This window comes from Colossoma macropomum, unplaced genomic scaffold (genome assembly GCF_904425465.1).
Source record: "Colossoma macropomum unplaced genomic scaffold, Colossoma_macropomum, whole genome shotgun sequence".
NCBI classification, from domain to species: Eukaryota; Metazoa; Chordata; class Actinopteri; order Characiformes; family Serrasalmidae; genus Colossoma; species Colossoma macropomum.
Window position 1 is genome coordinate 21650785 of NW_023494788.1, and position 25377 is coordinate 21676161.

Here is a 25377-nt window from a genome sequence, read left to right on the forward strand (position 1 = left end):
ATGACTTTGTTTACATCTCAGCCATTACATTATGCAGCAGTTTGAAAAAGCGCATGAGTGCCTAAATAAATTTGCTTATTTAATTGTTTGCTAATTTATTAAGTACCTACATTGAAATTAAAGCTGTATTTTTAGAGAGGCGGCGCTGATATTAATTGTACATATTGCAACTACTTATCTCTCTGTGGTCTGTAGAGAGCTGTAGTGATTGGCTGAGAGTATATGCTCTCTCTCTCTCTCTCTCTTGCTCTCTCACGCTTTGTTTAGATGATTCTGGGAGGATGGCAAATGAACGACAGATCATTAAGGAAATGGGGGAACCCCAGAGACCAGGCTGGGCGGGGGGGGCGTGGTGAGGGAAGGAGTAGAGAGACTGGTGGTAATGGTCATTTAGGCCTCTTTCTATTTTTTCATTCCAGCATTTAGTGGAAGAAGCAGAGTGTCCTGATCCTCATTCCGCAGAAGCAGAAGCTCCAGGAGACACTTTGCTGCTTTTTCTTCACAAAATATCTGGACCCAAATCAGAGCTTATCACACCTGTTACTCCAGCTTCTAGCTCCACTGCCTGAACCCAGTATGTTGGACTGTGCTAGCAGTTTCTTCACCTATGAGACAACCAAGTCAGTGGTGGTCAAGAGAAGGTCGCTGGGCATCATCAACCGCATTGTCCAGGCGCTCATCATCATTTACTTTGTTGGGTAAGAGCTAAATAAAGTTAACGTACTTGCTCCTGTGATTGCAATAATGTTCTATTACATTAGATGTTATGTTACAAAAAAATGTCGTAATATTTATAATATTGATTTTAGAATTAGAAAAGCATTTTGCTGTGTACTAATGTGTGTTAGATTTGGGTTGGTGTGTTAAAATGGTAACATCATAAAATGTCAATATAGAAAGTACTTCGTACATAGCAAAAAGTAGAAAGTCAATCTTGAAATATGATAAAAAGAAATTCTAACTCATCTCATTCTTTGTAAAAAACTGTGTTAACTGTAGGAATTGTCCACAAAGTGCAAATCCAAATGAAAACAACAATTGCAAATAAGATGTAGTAGCTCATATCATATCTAAATCAGGGCTATCAATCCCACCTGTTCACCAAATAAGAGGACAAACCAACTTTTATAGTATAATTAATGTATTTAATTCCTATTTTCCTTCAAGTTTTTATTTGAAATATTCAAGCAGCAAAATATACTGTAATGTTGTAAAATACATTTTTAAAAACTCAGTTTGAAATCTGCCTACCGTCATTATTTTTATATTGCTTTTTGCTTTTTGGCCCTCGGCCCACCACAAATATAGCACTTTGGCCCCCCAGGATGAAAGATTTGGACACCTCTGATCTTAAGAACTAGTAAAATGCACTATTGTAAGGTTAATGGGAATTTTAACAATGCAAATGTAAACATCAGTGCTGTTGAAACGAAACCTCATATCTTCATTTTTGTCATTTTTATTTATTTATTTTGCCCAGTTTGAAGATACAAGCTGCCCTTACGCATAGTGTGAAAATTTCATGATGAATGGACCAACGGAAATGGCCTGAGATGGGGGAGAGAGAGAGAGAGAGAGAGAGAGAGAGAGATAGAGAGAGATCATTAACTTTTAATGGAGGTAATGGAGCAAGGCCTTATTCCAATTCATTTTGCCCTATTTCGGTCCATTCATCGAAAATTTGACACAGTGGAAAGAGCTACTTGTGTGATATGAAAAAAATGGAAAATGGAGAACACAAAAAAATGAAGATACAAGGTTTTGTTCCAACAGTGCGGATATATTTGTTCAAGAAAAAAATCTCACTAACAATCAGGGCTGTAAACAGGTCCATGTTCCAGAAATGTGACCTACTTCACACAGCGCATAAACCACACTGCCAAATATACCTACTATACAAAGTGCTAATTTATGATCTCCTTCATGTTTTTCAAAACTGCAGTTTTACCTGTGTACATATTTTGTTTGTTTATTTCCCTCCAATTTTCCAAAAACTACTTTGAATCCAGTTATACTTTTTAATTTTGTCTATTCAGTTAATTATTGAACTGTTTATTGACCAATTAATTTATGCTGAAAATACATGTTGAGGCCTATGAATTAAATCAAACCCATTGTCATTATTTGTATTGTCCAAGTAAATCAAGTTATTTTATTTAAACAGTAGATTTATACAGGACTCTTACTGAGCTAGCAGTAGCATTACTGCTTAAATGAAGTGTTATCCACTAACACCACCTGCCAAATGCCGATTTAGCTGGCAATGTTAAGAGCAATATAAAGAATACATTTTGGGGGTTGTCTAAGTTATGTCTTATATTTTCATGAAAACTTTCACATTTATTTCAGAGCTGTAGCCTAAAGGGTTAATAGTTGTAGTGTCTCATCCAGAGCCATAGTGGAACATAGTGGGCAATAAGTCTATGGGCAAACCACAGCTGAGGTCAGTCTTGTCACTACTGATGGGATGATCTTGGAATTTAAGCTTTTCCACATAGGCTACACTTTTCCAACATATTACCAGAGGCCCAGAACTCGATATCCTCACAGCTAGTTATGCCAGTGCTAACATAATAATAATTAATAGTGCTAACAGAATAATACTAGTTAAAAAAAGCAGTTCATTTATGTGTGACTGTGTTTTTATTTGATGACTGAAATAAAAATCAATTTCTAGAGACAGAGAGATAGAAAGAAATAGAAAGCAGCTATACCTTAGACAGTATATATATATATACATATATATATATATATATATATATATATATATATATACTGTCTAAGATATGAGATCTATTTCTTTCTATCTCTCTGTCTCTCCCTCTCTCTACTCTTAGCCTTATATATATATAAAATAGCTGATTCATCACTACATATCAAAACTACTATAATGCAAAAGTCACTCAAAGTCCAAAGAACTATTATTCCTAGATGTAACCTAACCCTAACCCTAGGTGTAAGAAATACAGGGTGATTCAAAAAGATTCATCCGATTTCAAAGCGCCATATTTTTACAACCGTGAGGCACCTAGGAACCAATCGCATACCAACTGAAAGAGGGGGTCATAGAGTTTCTGACTGTCACTGGAAGATGGACCCCTTCAGTCTGAGAGGAGATGGAGACCCCTGAGCAGAAAGCGCTTTGCCTTCTCCACTTCAATAAGAGTGCATCTGTCATTACTGTGCAACGTGATTTTCGTCAGCAATTCGTCAACAATTTACTGCATTGTTCTGTAATAATTTACAAGTGAAATAAATCATTGTGAAATCGGATTAATCTTTTTGAATCACCCTGTATATCGTCGCTGTCCAATTTCCAAAATAGTAACTTTACAGGAAAAGGCAAAAACATTCTTTACTTTCAATGTAAGTTAATAGAAAGAGATTTTATTCTAAGCAATTTTGGAGCAGTTCTGTTGGTCCAATCATCATGAAATTTTCACACAATGTAAAGGACAGCTGCTGAGCTCAAAAGACACAGAAAAGTAAAAATCTAAAAAAATGGACATTCATGTTTTTCATTGGATAGCAACGATATTTTCTGAAGAAAATATTTTATATTTAAAAAGATTAAGATTTGATTGTTACCCTCCAGTATCTAATTTATCTACTCAAAGCATCATTAAGTCAAATTGGGTGCTGCTGATGGAATTGAACAAATTCATGCGAGGACTGGAGTGCAGTGTGATGTCAGGAACCAAACCTTTGTTCTTCTAACTGTGATTTTCTAACCAAGATATTAAGAACTTTTTTAAAAAACAAGAAATTCTTAATCATTTATATTTATCCTGGAGTTATAGTGTTTTACAGGCAACAAAAACTACCAACTCAAATATTTTTAAACAATTTTCAAAAGACATTTCAGTCATTCATTAGTTTAAAGGAAGTTTATGTAATGATGTTATGAAAAATATTGTGGCAGAAAGCCAGTCTGATGGGTTCCAAGCATCTATATAATCAGTGTATCAGTTATTATGCTGAAATGTGAAGTCACTAATTTGTCTTTATCCATTTGTACTGCATTTGTCTTGGTGTCAGACAAATGCTTTCTGTCTGAGGGACACATTATGAGTTTAAAGCTCAAATTTGATTAGGTGGCTGGGATTCCTTTCAGCCAATCTGAAAAGTCAAGAGATGCATGATTACTGATGTGTAATCTGATAACAGGAGTCGTGGATGGTTTTGTTCTCCTCTGTGTGTGTGTGTGTGTCTGTGTCTGTGTGTGTGTGTGTGTGTGTGTGTGTGTGTGTGTGTCTGTGTGTGTGTGTGTGTATAGTTATGTGTTTCTCTATGAGAAGGCCTATCAGGACCGTGACACAGGGATTGAGTCAGCGGTCATGACTAAAGTGAAAGGCTTTGGGTTCTATGACAATTATCTGATGGACGTGGCTGACTACGTAACACCACCACAGGTTAGCAACACTCAGACTATGTCCTCCATTGCTGCTGTATGAGTGGGTCATCATGCAATCCGAACTGTGTGGCATTTCGCAGGGCGCCTCTGTGTTCTGCATTATCACCAGGATGGTCATCACACGCAATCAGACGCATGGACGCTGCCATGAGGTCAGTCTCTCACACACATGCTGAACTGTTATAATGAGGCAATGAGGCCAATATATATGGGTGCCTGTAATCAAAAGTAGTTACTAGTTATATTTACTCGGTTAAATGTACTCAGATATGATATTTAGAGTAGAGACATACACTCAAAGTCTGCAGATTTGTCCTGTAATTGGTATTTTCAAATGAGTAATACAATTACTTCTAACTATATTAGCAAGGAATCTACTTTTTTCTCTTAGATTTGTAAGACCTTCTAAAATAGAAGCTAAAAGTAATTATAATTAACAATATTTTCTTGATAAAACAACACAATTATCACTCCAGCATCCCCCTAAGCTGTAGCCTAGACCTCACTTTCTATGCCATCTTTAGCTTATTTGTATATGTAAGCATGATCCTTCATGAAATCAATATTAAATAATATAATCCTGAGTAACACAACACCTTTCCACCTCTGATGCTGAAAGTTGATACTGAAAATGTGTGCATGCCTAAGCTTTTGCTAGTGTGGGTTTCTAGTTGACTCTTCTCTTTAAATGATGCACATAAAAGCGACTTGTTGTGCTATTAGCTCCCCATTGTGGAGGATCTTCAGGCTGCTAAACATGCGTGAGTGAGTGAGTTCCAAAGCCACATGCTTTACATTAAAAACTTGTTTTCTGTTGTTATAGAAGAGGCACTATGGAACACAGCTATAGATACCTTACCTGTGGTACAATTAAGCTGTATGGAAAATGCTTAGAATTTTAATGGTGCAGAATTTTTTCTAGAGTAGTGTAACGGTTGGCCCATAATAATCCATTGTTTCAACAGTAAAAGTAAATAAAACATCACTAATATTACTATATTAATATTATTTAGAAAGCTGATTAAAATTAAGCTAGTCCTCTTTAGTTCTCTGTCCTCAGAAGCATTGTCATCGTGTTACATTTAATTTTTACATTTAGTTTTTTTTGTTGCCTTTTCTTTTAATTTTATAGCGACAGCATCTGTTCTGCTCTGCCCCTCTGGCTTTTGAGGTTCATAATTTTTTTTTAAGAAAAAAGAACAGAGATGAAATTCAGTTCCTGTGCTGATAGATTCTCGTTGAACTAAGAAGTTCCACTGCAGTTCTAGAAGTTACTCAGAACTTAAGTAATTGTTTAAGCTTTGTTTAAAGTTTTATTTTTGGAACGGTGTTTTATGTTTTAAAAAATTACTTTTACATGGGTCATTATTTCACTGAAGTCACACTTTCATTCGGGTTTGGGATTAGACTACTCTATCCGCCCTCTTCCAATAAAATAACCATAGCCACACTTTCCTCTCTTTCTTAGGCTGATAAAAAATTCAACTGTAGCACTGATAAAGACTGTGAAAAACATCTATCCTCAAATTTGGCAAGTGGTATGTTTGCTTGTTCTTTCTTTATCTCTGATTGTTTATAGTTGTTCTAGTTTTTCTGTTTTTTTCCCTCTCTGTTTATTTGCTCCTCTCTTCTCTCATTTATCGTTGTCTTGTATTTTTCTCCTCGGGGTCATTCCGTCGCTGCGTTCTCTTTTTTTGTAGGAAAAATAACGGGCAAGTGTGTGACCGAAGCTCAGAGGTGTGAAATAGAAGGCTGGTGCCCAGCGGAGGATGACACCAAGAAGATGTAAGAGGCACTCATATAACACTCATGAAAAAAGTTTGGGGGCTTCTTTTTGGCTTGCAGGGAATATTTGATTTTCATATTACAATTGCAGTGGGTTTCTGTTTCAATGGGTTTTCAGTTTGAATGTTTAGTTGGCGAAATTGGAGAAAATTATGTGGGTCCTCATTTAAAGTTCTTTAGGGAAATAAGTTTACATTTTTCTGCTAATTTTAGCTCATAATTTCTTCTTATTTTATCGAACATAACATAAAATGTGCCATAACATTTGCACAGGCCACATTTTATGTTTTTTTTTTATTTTAAATTCAGCAAATAAACAGTATGTGAACTTTTTTCATTAAAAAAATCAACAAAACGTAATTAAAACAAGGCCCAAATTTTCGTATACAACTGTACAACCCAGTCGAGCCGCTCTGACAAAAGAGCTCATACAGCTTGGTTCACTCTCAGTAAAAAGGTATTGAACTGTCACTAGGGTGGTACCTTCCTTTAGTTAGGAAACATAAGTGTACCGTATTCCATTGCAGCTACTTTTTTCCCATTTGACTCCATATATTCCATACATCCTGTCTTAACTCCAGGCTTTTTATATTATTGTTCTATTTCAAGATGTTAGAATGTGAAAAGGTACAATGCCCCTTTTCTTTGGGAAAGTCAATATACTGTACAATTAAAACTCATTTAATGCACATAATTTGATCTTAAGACCACTGTTATATCTTTGCTGTACCCGCCCCCTCACCAAGAGAGAAAACATATCTCATAAAACTCATAAAACACTTACAAAGACTTAGAAAAAGTAGATGTCTCCAAACTTTTGACAGGAATGTTTTTCTGATACATATCTGCAAACTCTTTGGGGACATAATTTATACAAAAAAATCAAGATATTGCAACTTGAAGGATTTCCTAATGCAAATTCAGCATTTATCTGCATGGACTTACAGATCGACTAAAAGTTCCTCCAGTACACTCTGTATAGCTCATAAATAAAATAGTTTTCTATGTTGACATAATGATAGTGATCTGTAATAAACGTCTACGCAGATCCATCCTGGGGGAGATGGACGTTGACTTTGTTTGAGGCCTTTTTCTTTGAACTAAGTGTACTAGTACTTTAACCTAAGTTTCCCTGCTGTGTCTGATGGTCTTTCTCAGGCCACCCATGAAAGAGGCTGAAAACTTCACCATCTTCATCAAGAACAGCATTCGCTTCCCGCGCTTTAACGTCACCCGGTGAGATGCTAATGCAAATTCATGAGAGAGTGAAAAGTCCTGCCTATTATTCACCTCTAAATGAGCATTTTCTCTGTCTCAGAGGGAACATCAGACCCAAGATGGAAAATAAGAACACATGTCTGCACCACCCTGTTCATGACACGTCCTGTCCCATCTTCCGAGTAGGAGACGTGCTCAAGTATGCCGGTGTAGAGTTCTCCAACATTGCATCGACAGTTGAGTCCTACGCTTCCCTCTATCTCTTTCTCTGCTTTTTTAGAAGATGCCGTTCTTTGGTCTTTATGTTTTTCACAATTGTAGGTCAATGTTATCCCTGTTTCTTATAGCGATGATTTGGCCAAAAATCAAGTTTGCACACTTAATATAGCCAATCTAGGGTTGCCAGATGTCAGGTTTTGGACTGGACAATCCTGTTTTAAGCTCTGTTCTCTGATGTTTGGTCGGACATTAAATTAGCACACCTCCAGTGGTGCCATTGCTGTTTTGAACATGCTATTTAGTATTGTAGTATGCAGTTTAACAGCTTGTCTGTAGGCATATAAATCTGTCATTTTGGGCTCCTGAGTGGCGCAACTGTCTAAGCGTTCCTTGTAACATCGGGAGTTTGCAAGCTTGATGACCAGTGATGCAAGTCATTCTACATAAACGTCCATTTTTGTGTCCCTAGCATTTACAGATATACAGAGGGTTACAATTTATTTATATTTTAAAATAAAGCAATAAGTTATTTTAACAATTACACATTTTTGAGCCATCAATTTAGCAATATTGGTTTTTAAATCAATTATATAGAATTCCAAGCACCACAGAAGTGCTCATCCTCACAAGATGAGTGCCATATGAAAGGTAAAAAACATGTTTTACTACAATTTTAACTACAATAATCTAAACATGACTATGAAATATATGATTTAAACGAGACAAAGAAAACAAATCCCAAATAAATATTAAAAATGTATAATGAAAGCTGTGGTGCCCAGGAGTCATGTCACTTGTGTTACTGCGTAACAAAAAAATCTCTTATTTTGAAATAAAAATCACACTGATGACATCACTTGACTTCCTTTTACCTATTTTCTGAGGATCTATGAAGAAAAGCACATGGTGAGTCCACTGTGGTGCTTCACATGTCTCAGACGAAGCCCTTACCCTCCTAGTTTGGTGGCATTGTGTGATGGGGAATTGGCAAAGACTAAATGGGGGAGAAAATGAAGGGAAAAAAATAAAAAGCTGTAAATTCTCAATTGAGCTACTTTCAAAAGACAATGAAATATCTTCATTTCTATTTTATACATGGCTTAGCATGCAGAAGACAGTGGATAAACAATTGTTGCCATGGTTTTGTTTGCGTTACACGATGCCAACTGGAAAAAAAGTATTTTAAAAATATGTTAATTACAGAAAACCTATAGTTTGACCTATGTTCATTTAAAATACAAGGAACAATGTTAAAACTAAAATTAAAAAAAACATTAATACCATAAAAAAAGCTTTTAACTGGACTGTCTAAAGTTTTGCTATAAGGGTCATTTAGTTTTGCACTGGAGCTACAAGGTTAATGTAGCTAACACTTTATAGGCATTTAGCCATGCTGTTCTCACAGTGCTAACTGGTGGCTATACATGCCCATTACTTGTTAGCTACATTAGCCTTGTTCTACCTTGAAACACCAAACATGTCTTGACTGACTGACTGCATTTAGGCTAAGAGATAAATTGCGTACATTTGATTTTGGGCTGAACCATTGCTTTAAGGATGGGCTTGTGCCCTTCTCTGTCTGGCCAATGAGGGCCAGTCACTGAATGATTGAATGAGTAAAAGTGCCATTTTTAGTTATACCATAAATCAGCAGCAATGTCTTTACATGTATGTGTATGTGTTTGTGTGCATTCAGGGAGGAGAAATTGGGATAAATATAGGCTGGGTATGTAATTTGGACCTGGGTGAGAAGAAGTGCCTACCCAAATACAGCTTCACACAGCTGGACTCTGCTTTTAAACACAATAGCTTCTCCAAGGGATTCAACTTCAGGTAGCAGTACTGTTCAGACAAACACCACCTACACCTATACTCACCGGCCACATTGTTTCACTGTCCATTTTATCAGGTCCACGAGCCACATACAGTACTGTTCATAAGTCAGTGACCATTTTTTTATTGATATCATTTCCAGTCAAAATGAGTAGAAGTTATTCATTTTTCATATATGAAACAAAAACGGGGAAAGTAAAAAGAAAATAACTGAAAAAAAGAGAGTTTACAAAATTTAAAGGAGAAAGTCAAACTCTACTCTTGCTTAGGATCTGTTTCTGTGTAGCTGTCAGGAAGGGAGTACGGTTTTTTAAAGTGATGAATATAAATTTCTAGTTGGAATTATTTGGATGGTGAAAAGTAGAAAATGCTACTAACTTCTAAGACTGAACTTTAGAGGTGTGGAAAAATCCATATTTGTTTGAAAAACTGAAAGCAAGTCTCCTGAAAAGATGGCGAGCTGTAATAATATTAAAGTGTGGACACAATAAATGCTGAAATATTGATATTATATCGAGTTGTTGACACTTCTGTGTAATTTTCGTTTAAATATTTTTATACACTGATATATTTAATATTTATTTAAACTTAGAAATGAATAAATTGTACTCAATGATCATTCAAATGAAAGGGTGGTCTCTGACTTCTGCACAATGCTGTAGGTGCACTTTGTAGTTCTACAGTTACAGATTATAGTCCATCTGTTTCTCTGCATAATTTGTAAGCTTCCCTTTACAGTTACATAGTAGTGTCATTTCACTACCATGTCAGAGTCACTGCAGTGCTGAGAATGATTCACCACACAAATAATACCTGCTCTGTGGTGGTCCTGTGGGGGTCCTGACCATTGGTGAATGAGGTAAAATGGGGCTAACAAATCACACAGAAAAACAGATGGACTACAATCTTTAACTACAAAGTGCACCAACACACAAAAAAATTAAATGTTAATTGATGAATAATTCAGTCATTGAGATGTAAACAGCCATTCAGAGTGGTTTGGGCTGAAGTGGTTCATTGTAGAGGCTCAGATTTCTTTACAGTGGTGGTGATAGGAACCAGGGGTCACAATGTTTACAACACAAATATAGCCATTTTATTTACTATCCAAACCAGCAGTGAACCTACACGTGACTTCTGAGGTTTTGGATGTAATGATGATGATGGTAAAATAGTCATAAATGTGAAAAAAATAAATAAATATTATTTTCCTTTGACCCCTTCACCACAAATTAATTAAATTAAAAGGAATAAAATACATTTTAAGCCAAAACTTCATCACAAAACTATAGTAAAACAATTAGTCAGACATCAGGCAGCATATATCTAATTAATCTGATGTAACAGCTCTCTGAGAAGGAGCTTTCAAAGGCAATAAACTCTTCAGAAATCTGGTTCCAATCACCACCTCTGTAAAAAATTTTGACTTGGCAAGTTTCTCTGCAACAAAGCATTTCACACCAAACCACTCTGAATGGCTTTGTTTACATCTTAACCATTGAATTATTGTGTGGTTTTTTTTCCGAAAAGTCGGTGGAGTTCCCCTTTAAGGAAATACTAAATAACTGGATTATTTTTATTTTTATACCCAAACATAAAATGTTAGATTTAATTAAAAATGTTATGTCCAGTCGTTCCACGCAACAGTTTAAGTGGCTTTTTAAAATGCCAATTTGAGTAATATATCGCTGCTGTCAGAAGAAAACCTTTATGTTTTTGACATAATTTGAAAATGCCTGTCGCCCTTTAAATTGTGTGCAAATTTCATGAAGAATGGACCAAAAAAATGACCTAAAATGACTGGTTCCATTGACTTACATTAAAAGTAAAGTAGATTTTTTTCCTCTTCCTGTAAAGTTATCATTTTGGAAATACAAGGTTTTCTTCCGACCACCGATATACTGATTGAATTCAATTGAACCCTCATAGAAAAGAGCATAAAGGTAATAGGATTAAGTTAGATCTAAGTTATTACTGTGCTAATGAGCTGTTATACAATTACGCTCAGCAGTAGGTTATATGGTCACTTGCATTTACTGCCAACGACAGTGTGGCTAGGAGGTTTACCATGGTGTATAAGGAAGATGCACACACAATGGAAGTTAGGCCAGGACAAAGGACAACATGAAGAGGGAGAGTAAACCAACTAAAACAGTCTGCAAGTAGACGATGCAAGAAGCCAGTAGGAAAGAAGTCAAGTTGTACTCAACAAGATTGCATTGACCAACAAACACTTATAAAGTAAATCTGACGACTCACTCAATTTCATTTTTTGAGTTCAGACCATGCCTTCAGCATGTGGTGGTAGTATGAGGTAAGACTGAGGGAGGGAAGAACTTGGGCTGGAGTTCTGGGCAGCTTCTGCCTGTAGCTAGAAGGCCAGATCCCCCCTGTCGGTAGACTGATGTAGGACTAAGGAACAGGGAGGAGATGGGGTGGTGGAGGGAATTGTGAACATTCCGTCATGGGAAGAAGATTGGAAGAATGAAGGGTTTCAGGCATTTTCACTAATTTTCTCTCATTTTCACCGACTTACATGCATTTGTTAAGTAAGATCAACAATTTCATGGTTGAATGATAGTAATTAGACCATTTGTTTATTTTTTATTTCAGATTTGCAAAGTACTACATGTCAGAAGATGGTCGGGAGTATCGGACACTTCATAAAGCTTTTGCCATCCGCTTTGACATACTTGTGTCTGGCAATGTGAGTAAATGTGCCTGTGTGTATGAGGACAGTTAATGTGCAGATATACGTTTGTGACTCAGTTTATCTTTTTCTAGGCTGGAAAATTTTACATAGTCCCAACACTGATCAATATCGTGGCAGCCTGCACCTCAGTGGGTTTGGTAAGATCACCGCCATAAATGCTCACCACCACAGCAAAAAACAGCTTTGACATTTCCACCTCAGTGTTTTATACTTACTGCAGTCTGGTTGAAGTTCTTCTCCAGCCTGTCTCCACACAAAGACTCTATCATCAGTTTGATGGTCTTGTCTTGTTAAGTATTTTATCACATATGTATTAAGGACCTGCACACTGCATTGACTACCATGTTAACTTCACTCTCCATCACTCTAAAACACTTGTCGTAATTCTTATTGGCTGCAGGCAACAATCTTCTGCGACATCATCCTGTTAAACTTCCTGAAAGGTTCCGAACAATACAAAGCAAAGAAATTTGAAGAGGTGAGTTTGTATATATTTTTATATATATATTTTTTTTTACGTTAAAGGCGATTCCGCCAATTTTTTTACATTTCTTCAGTTCAATTGTTGAGATGCAAATAAAGTCATTCAGAATGGTTTGGTGTGAAATCGTTCATTGTAGAGAAACTTACAGACTCTGATTTCTTTACACTGGTGGTGACAGAAACTAATATCTAAAACACAAATATAGCCGTTTTATTTACTATCCAAACCACCAGTGAAGTTACATGTCTTCTTAGTGTATATATTTTATATGTAATGTTGATAATGATAAAATTGCTTGTGCCGCTCTGCCATAACTGTATTTTTATAATGTTTTAGGCCAAATCTTTATCTCAGGACTACTGTAAAACAATATCTCAGACATCAGGCAAAGTGTTTATAATTATTTAGTATTATAACTGTCTGTGAGGGAGCTTTTGGAGGAATAGATGATTCAGACGTCTGGTTCCTATCACCATAAGTGTGAATTCTGGCTTGGTAAGTTTTTATAGAGCAGAGTATTTCACATCAAACCACTCTGAATGACCTTGTTTACATCTTAATAAATTCCTTATGCAGAAATTTTTAAACATTTTATTTTATTTTAATAATCAGGTTCGGGATGTAATGGAATACATGGAATATGTATTCAGAATACAGAAGCAAAGTATGTTTTTTTTCTCTCAGGTTTCTGGTTCGGTGAGTTGGTCAGAAAGTCATGAACTCCACATGGGGAGCCAGATGCTCAAAGAGGAGGTGAAGAACTCTGATGACTCTGGCGCTTATTCTATTGGATACAGTGCTGGACAAAGTACTTGCGCTTAAATATACTTAAATATCAAAAGTAAAAAGGATTGTGAGTCATTACAGATATTATGTTGTTATCCTGATAAACAGTCTCCTTGAGATGAGACTGATGAGACCTTTTATCAGAATAATACAGCATCTATAATAACTCGCATCACTTTTACTTTTGATACTTATACATTTCAAAAGTATATCATTCAGCTGATTTGTACTTTAACCCCAGTCAAAGTATTGATAAAATACTTTTACTCAAGTGACAATTTACTGAAAAGTATTTCCACTTATATTCTACATTTTTGTACTTTGTTCACCCGTGAAGTGACCTCCCTGCCCTTTATACAATGACCCCAGAGGATAAAGGCATTACTGCCAACATTAAACATTCATGTTACATTAAGTCTTACATTACATATTCTTACATTCCTAACACACCCTATTGTGTACTCTCCCTAAAAAAACATAATTCTATGTAAAATTATTGTGGTCTTTTTTTATAAATGAAATGTACTTAAAGGAACTAAATTTATTTAATCACCACACTAGAAGAAACCAGAATCAGAATAATTGGCAGATGTGATACATACAAAAAGGACAAAACCTTGTATCTCCAAAATGGTACATTTTCAGGAAAAACAAAATAAAAATGGACTTATAATGGAAGACTTTCTTCCAAGTAATTTTTGACCATTTCTGTCAGCCCATCATGAAATTCTCACACAATGGAAAGTGCAGCTGGTGCTTACAAATGATATAAAAAAACAAGGATTTTTCCCAACAGTAACAATATGCAGGTCTAAGCTGGAAAACCAACTTTGAATTGGTTAAAACTGTGGATTACTTTGGCTTCTGATCTTACAACAAGGCATGTAAGACACCATGTGCTCAGTAGTGAACAGATATGTGTGAATTGTCCAGGAAAACATAGGTAAATACTACATACTGCTTCTTTAACTATGTGCAAAGACCCTGTGGTAGTGCCGGATGTGTTAGGCCGCTTATCTCTATGCATTATAGTCAGACGTCTTTCTGTGTTTAGTGTATCACAGATCTTAGAATAGCTGCATGTTTGTAATTCCTATATTAAGCGTGGTCTGGTTGCCATTTTTAACCATCCAAACCTTGTTTGGTTAACATTTTTATAGAACTTTGCTAAGAAATACGTTTAGTAAATACACACACAATCTGCACAAAAACCATGAATGATACATTTTGAAGACACCGCTTGCAGCACTCTCTTCTGACAGGGTTAAAAGGGTCTAGGAGTTGAAAGCTGAGTGTTTTCTGTGATAATTGGTGTTGCTTTCTTCTACATATTTCCCAGCAAGGTCTTTTCATTTTCATAAGTACTTGATTATTCATCAAATTCTCTTTAAACAGTTTGTTTACATATGTACAAGTTAATAAACTGCAGTTTTACCTGTTTTGCTCTCTCATTGTGAGTCATTTCACACCTTTCCCTAACAAGTTATGACTTTAGTTTATACCTGGTATATAAACCTGTGCAGAGTGAACTGACCAGTGTTGACCACACTTCTGCTCATAGTTCACTGCAACTGCATTTACAGGGTTTTTCCTGTAGTTCAGCACGAATATTACAGAAGTGCATTGTACGTGACAGGTTGTCTCCCTTTGCTGCAGTAACAGCCTCGACTCTTCTGAGAACACTAGATGTTGGAACAGAACTGTGGGAATTGAATGGCATTCAGCCACAAAAGCATTAGTGTGGTCGGGTACTTATGTTGAGCGGTCAGTTCTGGATCAGTCGTGCTTGTCCCGAAGACACTGGATGGAGTTCCATCACTCCAGAGCATGCAGTTCCACTGCTTCACAGCCCAATGATGGGGGCTTTATACCCCTCTAGTCTGTGCTTGGCATTGGACATGGTGACCTTAGGCTCATGAGTGGCTGCTCCAGATCACCCTATTCTTTTGGTCAATGCTTTGCTATTGAGATTATACACGCTGTGTGTCAGCAATGGGTGCACGTCAAATTAGTCGAATTAATGTTTATTAAAAGGTTTATTAAAGTAAAAGGTTTATTAAAACCTTTGGACATTTAGTGTATTTAAAGAGGTTAACAGCGATATTTTCAGACAGACTATGATTTTGAGCTTTTGAACTTCGTGTGCATGCTTGCCATTTGTGGAAGTTTAAGTTTGGGCCTCCTCTTTGTCTTGGTCCTGAGTGCCACAATCCAGTTCGGAACGGAGGGGCGAGACTGCGGCTCTTCTGGAACATCGTCGTCATCTTCATCACTTGCCTCGCCTTCTTCTTCATTATCATAATCATCGTCGCCGTCATCGTAATCCTCAGACAGAACTAGGGGTGGCAGAAAGATCACTTCCTCTGCAAAACGCACACGACGGGTGTTTTCCAGCCTCCTCTGATAGGAAAGATGAGGAAAAAAATGAGATATATGTGCTATATACAATCATATGCAAAAGTTTGAGCACCCCTGGTCAAATGATGTTTTGTTGTTTCTTTAAGTGAAAATAATTGAACGTTCTCTACAGAGAACACACGTCACATTTTAATGCACAGTTACTGTTTATTTGCTGAATTTAACAGTGATATTAACAAAGATATTAAACTCAGTAAATAAATAGAAATTAAGCAGTAAAATTTGCAGATACATGCCATATTCAAGTTTGTTCCCTGTAGACGATGTGTGAGCTTATTTTTACAGAACAATAAAACATTTGAATGCATTTTTACATATATTTGTAGGTTTACAGTTACTGAATGTAGCCCATCTGTTACTGCACAATTTATCAGCCCCTTTCATCCATCAGTGCAATGGGACCACCATATGACCACAGCTAACCAGATACTATTTGGATATTGGACTTTTCTAGTGACATACTAGTGGGTGATTAACTGGTTTAAATATATCAAGCACAGCAGCAGTGCAGGAGTTTTAAAACACTGTGTATTCTCTGTAAAACAAAAATAGTTTCATTTTTTGTGCCTGCATTGTTTTACTTGCTGTTAACCAATGACTAGAGGGTGAATATTTTGGATGTCTGTGGATTCATGAACAATAGCACCACCAAGAGGTTGTGAAAAAATAAGAGCTGGCTGAGATGGGGGCAACGTTCTTTTTGAACCTATGCATGTGACACCATTACATGAAGTATGACGTGGTCCACAAAACTCTGGAAACCTGACCCGACGCCTTACATTTTTAAACGATTATCTCAGGCTTTACAGAGCTCACAGAACCACGTTAGTGTGTTTATTTTTCCTCCTGACTAATGCTACTTTTTTCAATTTTAACAAAAAACTTACATAGTGCCGCTTTAAAGAAATGTAAAGAGTTAGATTCATGCCACTAGAAATGTCAAGTTAAATGCAAAAATCTGAATTTGAAAGTTCGTATTTTACATTTACATTTACGGCATTTGGCAAGCGCTCTTATCCAGAGCGACTTACAATTTGATCATTTTACACAGGTAGGCAAATGTAGCGTTAGGAGTCTTGCCCAAGGACTCTTATTGGTATAGTATAGGGTGCTTACCCAGGCAGGGGATTGAACTCCAGTCTACAGCGTAGAAGGCAGAGGTGTTACCTCTTTACCTTTTACATTGAATTTTAAGCTTTGCATATAGAACAATGTGACACCCAAAACTCATTTCAGTTTCCATAAACTCCATAAAAAAAGCCTGTTTTTATCAAATTTCCAACTGCAATAATGCAAACTTAGCACCCATAGCATTCTTAATATTATGTTAGCTCCAAGCTAACAGTGGTGCTACAGCAGCTGTACATGGATATGTAGAGCGTTATACCCTGACATTTGAAGCCTATTACTGCTTTTAATAGGCATTAAGGTAAAATATTTTTGCGTTCCATACTGCTGTTTTACAGGCATTCAGTAGTGATTTGAGCTTGCTGTGAAATATAGTGTAATTGTTGTAGTAGCTTGATTTTAGTTTGCCAGTTGTTAATGGTATATATTGCCGCTGTCAGAACGAAACCTTGTATCTCTAAAATTGTAATTTTGCTGAAGAAGGAAAAAACTTTCTTAACTCATAATAAAAGTTAATGTAACAAGATTTTTTTCCAAGCTATTTTGGGTCATTCTATTGGTCCCTTCATCTTAAAAAATCATCATAATACAAAGAGTAGCTGGAGTTTTCAAATTATGCAAAAAAGACAAACAACAAAAGTGGAGGTACATGGTTTTTGCACAACAGTAACAATATGTCCATATGTATATAAATTTAACTGATGGCTAGCTACACAGCTCTTTTCATTGTTTCATTGCTGTGGCTGGGAAGGGGCTTTGAAATGGGATGCTACAGTATGTGAGCTATTGATGGCATTACTCTTTTTAGCCCTCCCATCCAATATTATGAGCAGCTGTCACTAAGAGTATGGATAATGTATATAGTTTACGAACCAGTGTATATTTGAGGACATATAAGCCCAGTTACAATGACTGTGAACTACTGGGCCCCTTTCATGAGCCTCTTTACCTTTTTGACTACAGTTTCTGTAGAGGCAGACGACTCAGAATCTTGGGAAATGGAGTGCTGGAGAGAGGAGATGGAGGAAGCAGGTGAAAGGCTGGGAGCTGGACGTAGGGAATAGAGAGGTGCATTATCTCTCCACTCATCCACTTCTCCTGTCTCTGATCCGCCTCGATCACTGGAACCCCTCCTCAGCGTGCAGTGTCCTCTCTTTCGACTCCCAAGCTTCCTCAGAGAAGAACTGTCCTTTGGCTGACAAAGTGAGATGAGGAGAGGCAAACATAAAGAAAAGGAAATGTTGATAACATAGTAATGGAGTGTGTAAAAGCAATTCACAAGTGAGCGCTTCAATGATATGCTCATCTTGAGTAAATCATCTGCTGTGAAGTTTAGACATTTACTGTAAAAATCACTGAATTGTAGAAGAATCTGGAAAAAATGTTGACCACTGGGACCTCTTCAACCTTTTTAACATAGGCCAAAAAGTGAATCATCTTTGATAAACTTACTGAGCATTGATTAGCGGTATCATCTTCAGGGTGTTGTCTTTCTATCTAACTTGTCTACATCATTTATCGTGTTTACAATACTTTCACAGTACCAAATTGATTGAATAGTACAGGGAGATTCACTTGAAAGAGGCCCCGAATATTCTGTAATAACTCTCGCTAGGACGAAGCGATCTGAATGAAACACGTTCAGTATGCTCCTCAGTATATGGAGCTTCGAACAAGCCAGGAAGCCCCTGCATCGGAGCAATGAAGTAGGTGCTGGACAGCCATCATGGCGTTTAACCTCTGTTTGCAACTTCCGGGTGTATACCCCCGTACCCCTTCATGTGTCTGACCGAAAACAGAGATCACTTCCAGTGTTCCAGTGTAATCTGTTACACATACATCAAGGAATGTAGCATATTATTTTGGTTCAGATTGCTTCATCCTAACGGGAGTTACAACAGAATATTCAGGGCCTCTTTCGAATGAATCTCCCTGTACTAAGTATTGAAAAATTGTCGTTCTGCTGATTGGCTGTCTATATTACATTTCATATGCATGCTATTAACGTTACCACTACTTGATTAGTCTGCAGTCTGTTGTGGTCAGTAAATATACCCACATCCAGCACGTCACACTCATGTGGTTTAAGTCATACTCAGTCTTACTTTGTACACTAAAAGAAGCTATCACTCAGTAATTGCTACTGAAGTTCTGGTACTAGTACTGGTATCTGAAGCTCTAGTCACAATTCTGCACAAGATCCCAACAAAACACCCTCTGCACTCATTTTGTAATTCCCCATCTTCAACTATCAGCCAAGTCCACAGAGGTCTCCAGAGGGACAATAAGCTGGTTAAGTTTCATAACAGAAGGATTTACATTCAAAGACTTAGTCTCTCTTGTCCTAGTCTCTCTTGCTTATTCATTCATGTGTTTTTAATTGCAGTGCCATACTGTCATGCAAGTCTGTAAGATCATAGCACACGGTCTCTTTCCGAATACCCTTACAGACCACAATTTTTAGTACATAAATGGTTATAAAAGTTAAATATGATCCTTGCTTGAGACCCAATTTGCATGCCCATCCAAATGAAATTCTGTAAAAATGATTGTAAATCACACCAGCCCTCAAGGCATTTAAAGTTTCTACCAGTATGAGTAATTAACACTTTTATGATGTAAGAGGATGTATTAAATGGAATTCATATTAGAGGCATTATTGCTCCATACATTTACATAGCTGGGGCATTTTTTGAGGGCATTTTTGCTTCATTTTTGACCCTAATAACAAAACTACACTACAGTCATGCAAAAGTTTGAATAATTCAGGTGAAATTATATATTTTTTTTTCATTTTGTTTGATTTTGCAAGTTAAAATTTAAAACACCCTCTACACAGAATAAAGCAAAATTTAGGGCATAATTTCTATTTATTTACTGAGTTTAACATATTGGAAAGAATGAAATCTAACTTTTGCACAGGCTGCATTTCACGCTTTTCTCCTAAATATGTTAAAATCAGCAAATAGTTAGAATTATGCAGTACAGTGTGTTCTCTGTAGAGGGTGTGTTAACTTATTTTCACTTAGAAAATCAAGAAAACATGTCATTTGCACAAACTTTTACATTTGACTGTAACTATTCCAGGTCTTACCTGCAGATATGATAAGTCCAAAAGGGGGAGAAATTCCTTATGCACACTTTCAGGTTGTGTATGGTTTGGGTCAGATTGCTGCGACTGGTTAAGATTTTGTTCACTGGACAGTAACTGATGATAACTTGCTTCTGCTGTATTTTGTTGATAGTTTCGATGAGGGTCCAATAACTGGGGTTGGTATTTTGTTTGATCATCGTTTTCTGATTGGCTCAGACCGAGGTCCATGCTCTGTGTTTGGTTTGAGGCAAAGAGTTCTGACTGGTCTTTGAGGAACTCAAAGGTTTGAGACAAAGCTAGACTAAAATCTGAAGTCCTTGTTTGTTCAGTGATGTCCATGTCTTGCTGAAAACTTTCAGAGTTCATTTGTGATGAAGCCTCTTGGTAATCCCAAAGGTTGCCTGTTGTGTGCTCCCTGTGAGGTGATTGGCTAATACTGCTTGGCGACTCCATTGTTTTGTCTGCTGTGATGCAGGGGGACTCCGGTTGGCTGCAGGTGCTGGTTTGGAAGAAGTTGGCCCACTCCTTACCAGCGAAAATCTCTTCCATCAGGTTAAAAGAGCCAAAAGAAAATATGCTTTCACTGCAAGGAAACAGAGGATTGAGTATGCAGTCATTGCCATCTGTTGTTCAGTGAAGTGAACAAAGTGAATTCTGACTGTTTCTGTTTGTTGTAACCTTGACTTGACTATTAGTATTATTAGCTAGTGCAAACCTTAAGGCCTACACTTAAAGAGTTGACTATGTTACAGTTACATTTTGTGAGTCAATCATTCAATGATTGGTGATATTTCAGTGAATATAATACAATGTTATAGATTCCTCTCAGTAACACTATAAATCACTGACTATCCTTATAAACTCCACCAAAATCAGGCTAATGGCTAATGGCTAACTGTAGATTATTTTAAAACTGGGAGACTCTTCGAAGCTACCTGTGTTGTCAGGCGTACATTGTCAGTGTATCAAAAATATTCAAGTGCCTTGCAGGAAAGCTTTACAGGAATAGTTTTAATAGTTCTTTAAACCAAAGTCTAAATATATCTGCTCTTGATTACTATGGTTTGAAGAATGCTAGGAAGCTGATTGGTTATCTCTGCAGACATCCAGAAGGGGGTGCTATCTCTGGTTTTCTCATTGGAAAAACAGTAAAGAGGAAACACCACGCTTGTTTTATGCCTTCTCTTACCACCTTTTCAGGAATAAACACCATATTTTAACAAAACCACCTAAAATCATATGTCCACAAATGCCACCTAAAAACCGAACAGGAAGCAAACGTTAGCCTGCCAGTTACATGCTAATGTCTACGTCTTATCTATTAGTATTTCCTCCACCATTAAATAGTCCAGGCAGCCCACCTAGTCAAACTCACGTGTTGTCTGGCCTATTTAATGGTGGGGGAGCACTGATTGAATGAAAAGCCCATGGTAATCAGTATTATTCTACAAAATACAGTAAAAAACAATCTTTACAAAGTGTATAAACAAACAACAAAAACATTTGTTTGATTTGTTTCATTCACCCTTAATACTCACTGTCTCTTTCACTGTCTTAAAACTCTCGATGTTATTTTCAGTCTTTGTCACTCACTTACGCACACATATATTCTGAGGGTGTGTTGGTTTCAGCAGAGAGGCTGACAGAGGTGTTCTTGCTGATGACAGCTGTGGTATGATAACTACGTCTGATTCATATTTCAACCTAAAGAGATGTCATCGCTGATGTATTTGTATTTACCTCATATGATCCAGTGGGCTGGGAGGGGCTTCATCCAGTCCATTGTTGATTGGTTCAGGGTGGATGGTGTTTTGTTCATTAAGTGTAGCAATTGTGCTGTTGTCACTGATGTTTTGTTCACTAAGTGTAGCAGTTGTGTTGTCGTCACTGGATTTTGTAGGGGCTGGGCAGTGGTCATTCTAAAAAAAAAGTATATTGAACATTAACTATGAAAAATCATGTTCGAGCATTATTTCTTGAAACAAAATTATATAATGTGACAAAATGATTTTAAATTACCTAAAAACAAGCAACAACATGTAAAACTAGGTTGAATCCATCTTATAATGTTCTCACAACAATCTACATGAGAAATGTAAGATACACGGACTAGATTTAAGATGTTTTCATTTGCCATGAAGGGTCAAACACATTTTACCACTATTGATTGACCACTATTGTCAACGTTATGTATGAAAACTCAGAAGACACATGTTGGTTCACTGATCATTTTGTGTAGTGTAAAAAGTTGTGTGAAAAAGTGTTTGCCCCCTCCCGGTTTGCTGTTAGTGTCACGCTTACATGAAATGTATTAGAAGACATGGAGAACATGAGGAAACACAAAACAATTTTTAGCAGCAACAATGGCAACCAAATGCTTTCCAAAACTGGAGATCAGATTTTACATCACTTTGGAGGAATTTTGCCCCCACTTCTTTGCAGAGTTGCTTTAATTCAGCCACACTGGGGGTATTTGAGTATGAACTAGCCATTTAAGGTCCTGCGACAGCATCTCAGTGGGGTTTAAGTCAGGACTTTGACTAGGCAACTCCAAACTCTTAATTTTTTTTGGTTTTTCTTTGAGCCATTCAGAGGTGGCTCTTGTTCTTGGGATCGTTATCTTGATGCATAACACAACTGTGCTTAAGCTTTGGATCATGGACTGGACATTCTCCTGTAGGATTTTGTGGTAGATACCAGGATACATAGTTTTTATCAGTTTTGGCTAGTCACCCAGGTCTTGAAGCAGCAAAGCATCCACACACCATCACACTGCCGCCACCATGTTTGACTGTTGGTATGACATTCTTATTATGGAATGTAGTGTTAGCTTTATGCCAGATGTAATGGCACCCATTCTTCCAAAACATTCCACTTTCATCTCATCAGTCCAGAGAATATTATTCATCAAGGTGGCAAATATGATACATGCTGACCTTATCTGAGATGAGCCAGGCCTGCAGTTCTTTAGATGTTCGTCTGGTTTACTAAATGAGTCGTAGCTGTGCTCTTGGAGGACTTTTAGTAGGCTGGCCATTTCTGGGAAGATTCATCATTGTCCCAAGTTTTCTCCATATGGAGATAATGGCTCTCATTTTGGTTTACTGGAATCGCTTTGTCACCCTTTTCCAACTGAGATATTGCAATAACTTTCTTTCTCATCTCTTCTGAGATTTCTTTTGATCACGGCGTAGTGTGCTGCTTGTTGAGACCTTTTAGTCTTCTTCACATTGATGGAGCTGTTCTATTTATGTGATGTTTAGTTTCAACATGGCTGTCTGGGTGTATCCAGCTTAATCGATCCCAGATATCAACTAAAGTTAGTTGATTGAGTTAGTAAGGGGGCAATTACTTTTTCACACAAGGCCAGTTGGTGCTGGTTAACTTTTTTCCTTCAATGAACAAAAGGATCATTTAAAAACTGTATTTTTTGTGTTTACTCAGGTTGTCTTTTTGTTTGAAAGTTGGAAGATCTGAAACAATTAATTATAACAAACATGCAAAAACAGAAGCTATCATAGAAGAACAGAAGAAGTGCACGACACTGTAAAACATTGGTTCCTATCACCACCACTATTAAGAAACGCATGTCTGTTTCTCTACAATGAACCATTTCACATCAAATCTTTGTTTACATCTCAGTTATTGAAACTTGCAAAAAAATTGCAGAAATTGGTGGAATTCCCCTTTAATACAGGTAGTAATGCTACAAGTGTAACAATAATACTAAATGTATTAATTAACACATTCTGATGCTAAAAGTATAAAAGTACAAAAAGATTTCATAATTTCACAAAATAGCTTGATTTCTCCAGTTGAATTAAACAAACCAACACTTGTATCTTATGTTATTGTCTGTCATGTTTATATTTTCCACATTTTATATTTCTGTAAGTATTTTAAAGTTAGAGTAGGGATCAAACAGGAGCAAAACTCACTTTTGCCACATCGTTCGGCTCTTGTTTCTGTTTGCCATCACGGTCTTTCTTGTGCCGCTCCTTCCATCTTTCCTTCACCTTCTGGGTCCATCTCTTCTTTCCTGGATCTTCCCATTTCTTCTTACTTGTCCTTGAAGTGCGTGTTCGCATTATTTTATCAGGAACATTGATGCTGTCCTTTCTTATGTCCCCAACACCTTCACTGCACACTCCACTGTGGTCACTGTGTTCCTCTGATGTTCTCCGGGACGGGATGGATGATGTGGGCGATGGGGTTGAAAGGTCGGTGGAGTTGAGGGTGTTTTCTGTTGTACTGAAGGAGGACAGGCTAGAGCTGTCATCACTCACCTTACTATGTGAAATTTTTAGCTGCTTCCTCTCCCATCTGGGCATCTCACCATCAGAAATGACATCTGGTGCAAGTGTAGCCAGAATCCCTTCAGTGGATTGTTCTAGGTGAGGCTGATCAGGTGACTGGAGCCTCCATGGATTGTCCAAGTTGGTCCAAATAGAGGAAGATGTTCCTTGCTGCTTGCTGGAATCACCAAACTGGTACACTGTGCTTTCAAGTGAAGACCCACCATTTAACTCTATGGTTGGAGAAGGTGCTTGCTCTTGAGTGGGTGTGCTGTTCCTTTCTGAATGGTTTTGGAGCTTCAGCTTTTGAAGCATAGACTGCAGCAAGGCCTGCGTGTCCGAAACAGCGCTCGACTTAGCCATTGTGAAAGTGAAAGATTGGCTCACATGCTCTATGCAGACTCACAAAGGCCGTCAACACAATAAAAGATCTGTATATTTGAATCCTTCAAGTCTTAGGTCTGAAGTTTCTTCACGTCATGTTGTATTCGGCATATTCATCCCAGTTTTATAGAAATATTCCTCATGACGCCCCACTCTGTGACTTCAGAGAAGTGGTGCCTCCACAGCACTGAAATCCATCCTTGCATGAGTTCAATTCCTCAAGAAAAGAAGCTCCTTGTTATTCCAACTTGAAGGATCCGAGCATGCCGGACAAATGTCACCGAAGAAGGGAGGAATCAGGAGAACGAAATGCAGGCCAGGCAAGTCAGAGAGGTGTGTTCAGCTATGATGGATAGAGCCAGACAGACTAGAAAGACGAGTGTGTCAACATCTCTCTGTATCCAGTGCCATCTCTCTTTTTTTTTCCAGTTCTCTGTCACTGCAAACCTGGACCAATGTGGGCAAAACACAGAGTTCGCCAGCACAGAAAATGAATAAGATGCTGATAAGCAAAAAATGTCAGCACCTTAGACATTAGTCCATGAGCACTGGCATCAAGTTTTTTTTTTTAGAAAATTACTTTCCACGTTCTTCTACTGAGAGATT

The 25377-nt window shown here is 37.3% G+C and overlaps 2 protein-coding genes across 2 annotated transcripts; one reads left to right on the plus strand and one right to left on the minus strand.

Moving 5' to 3' along the window:
* Positions 1-411: 411 nt before the first annotated feature.
* p2rx3a (purinergic receptor P2X, ligand-gated ion channel, 3a) lies at positions 412-13620 on the plus strand. The gene is made up of 12 exons (XM_036568821.1): positions 412-698; positions 4277-4412; positions 4495-4566; positions 5883-5952; positions 6115-6199; positions 7358-7435; positions 7518-7653; positions 9333-9469; positions 12083-12176; positions 12254-12319; positions 12583-12660; positions 13351-13620. Exons 1-12 carry the CDS (start codon positions 577-579, stop codon positions 13486-13488), a joined length of 1212 nt encoding a protein of 403 aa, XP_036424714.1. The 5' UTR covers positions 412-576; the 3' UTR covers positions 13489-13620.
* Positions 13621-15295: 1675 nt separating this feature from the next.
* On the minus strand, positions 15296-25111 carry zgc:113229 (uncharacterized protein LOC550612 homolog). The gene is made up of 5 exons (XM_036568820.1): positions 24031-25111; positions 21833-22011; positions 20093-20675; positions 17948-18193; positions 15296-15852 (listed from the first exon to the last, which is right to left on the minus strand). The coding sequence occupies exons 1-5, from the start codon at positions 24748-24750 to the stop codon at positions 15568-15570; spliced, it is 2013 nt and encodes a 670-aa protein (XP_036424713.1). The 5' UTR covers positions 24751-25111; the 3' UTR covers positions 15296-15567.
* Positions 25112-25377: the final 266 nt, after the last annotated feature.

Coding starts and splice junctions, on each gene's coding strand:
- p2rx3a (XM_036568821.1), top strand. CDS start 577: ATGTTGGACTGTGCTAGCAGTTTCTTCACCTATGAGACAACCAAGTCA. Junction 7,436..7,517: donor CCGCGCTTTAACGTCACCCG/GTGAGATGCTAA, acceptor TCTCTGTCTCAG/AGGGAACATCAGACCCAAGA. Junction 12,661..13,350: donor AAGCAAAGAAATTTGAAGAG/GTGAGTTTGTAT, acceptor TTTTTCTCTCAG/GTTTCTGGTTCGGTGAGTTG.
- zgc:113229 (XM_036568820.1), bottom strand. CDS start 24,750: ATGGCTAAGTCGAGCGCTGTTTCGGACACGCAGGCCTTGCTGCAGTCT. Junction 20,676..21,832: donor AGCCCACTGGATCATATGAG/GTAAATACAAAT, acceptor GTTTCCTTGCAG/TGAAAGCATATTTTCTTTTG. Junction 18,194..20,092: donor TGGACTTATCATATCTGCAG/GTAAGACCTGGA, acceptor TCACTTTGTCAG/CCAAAGGACAGTTCTTCTCT.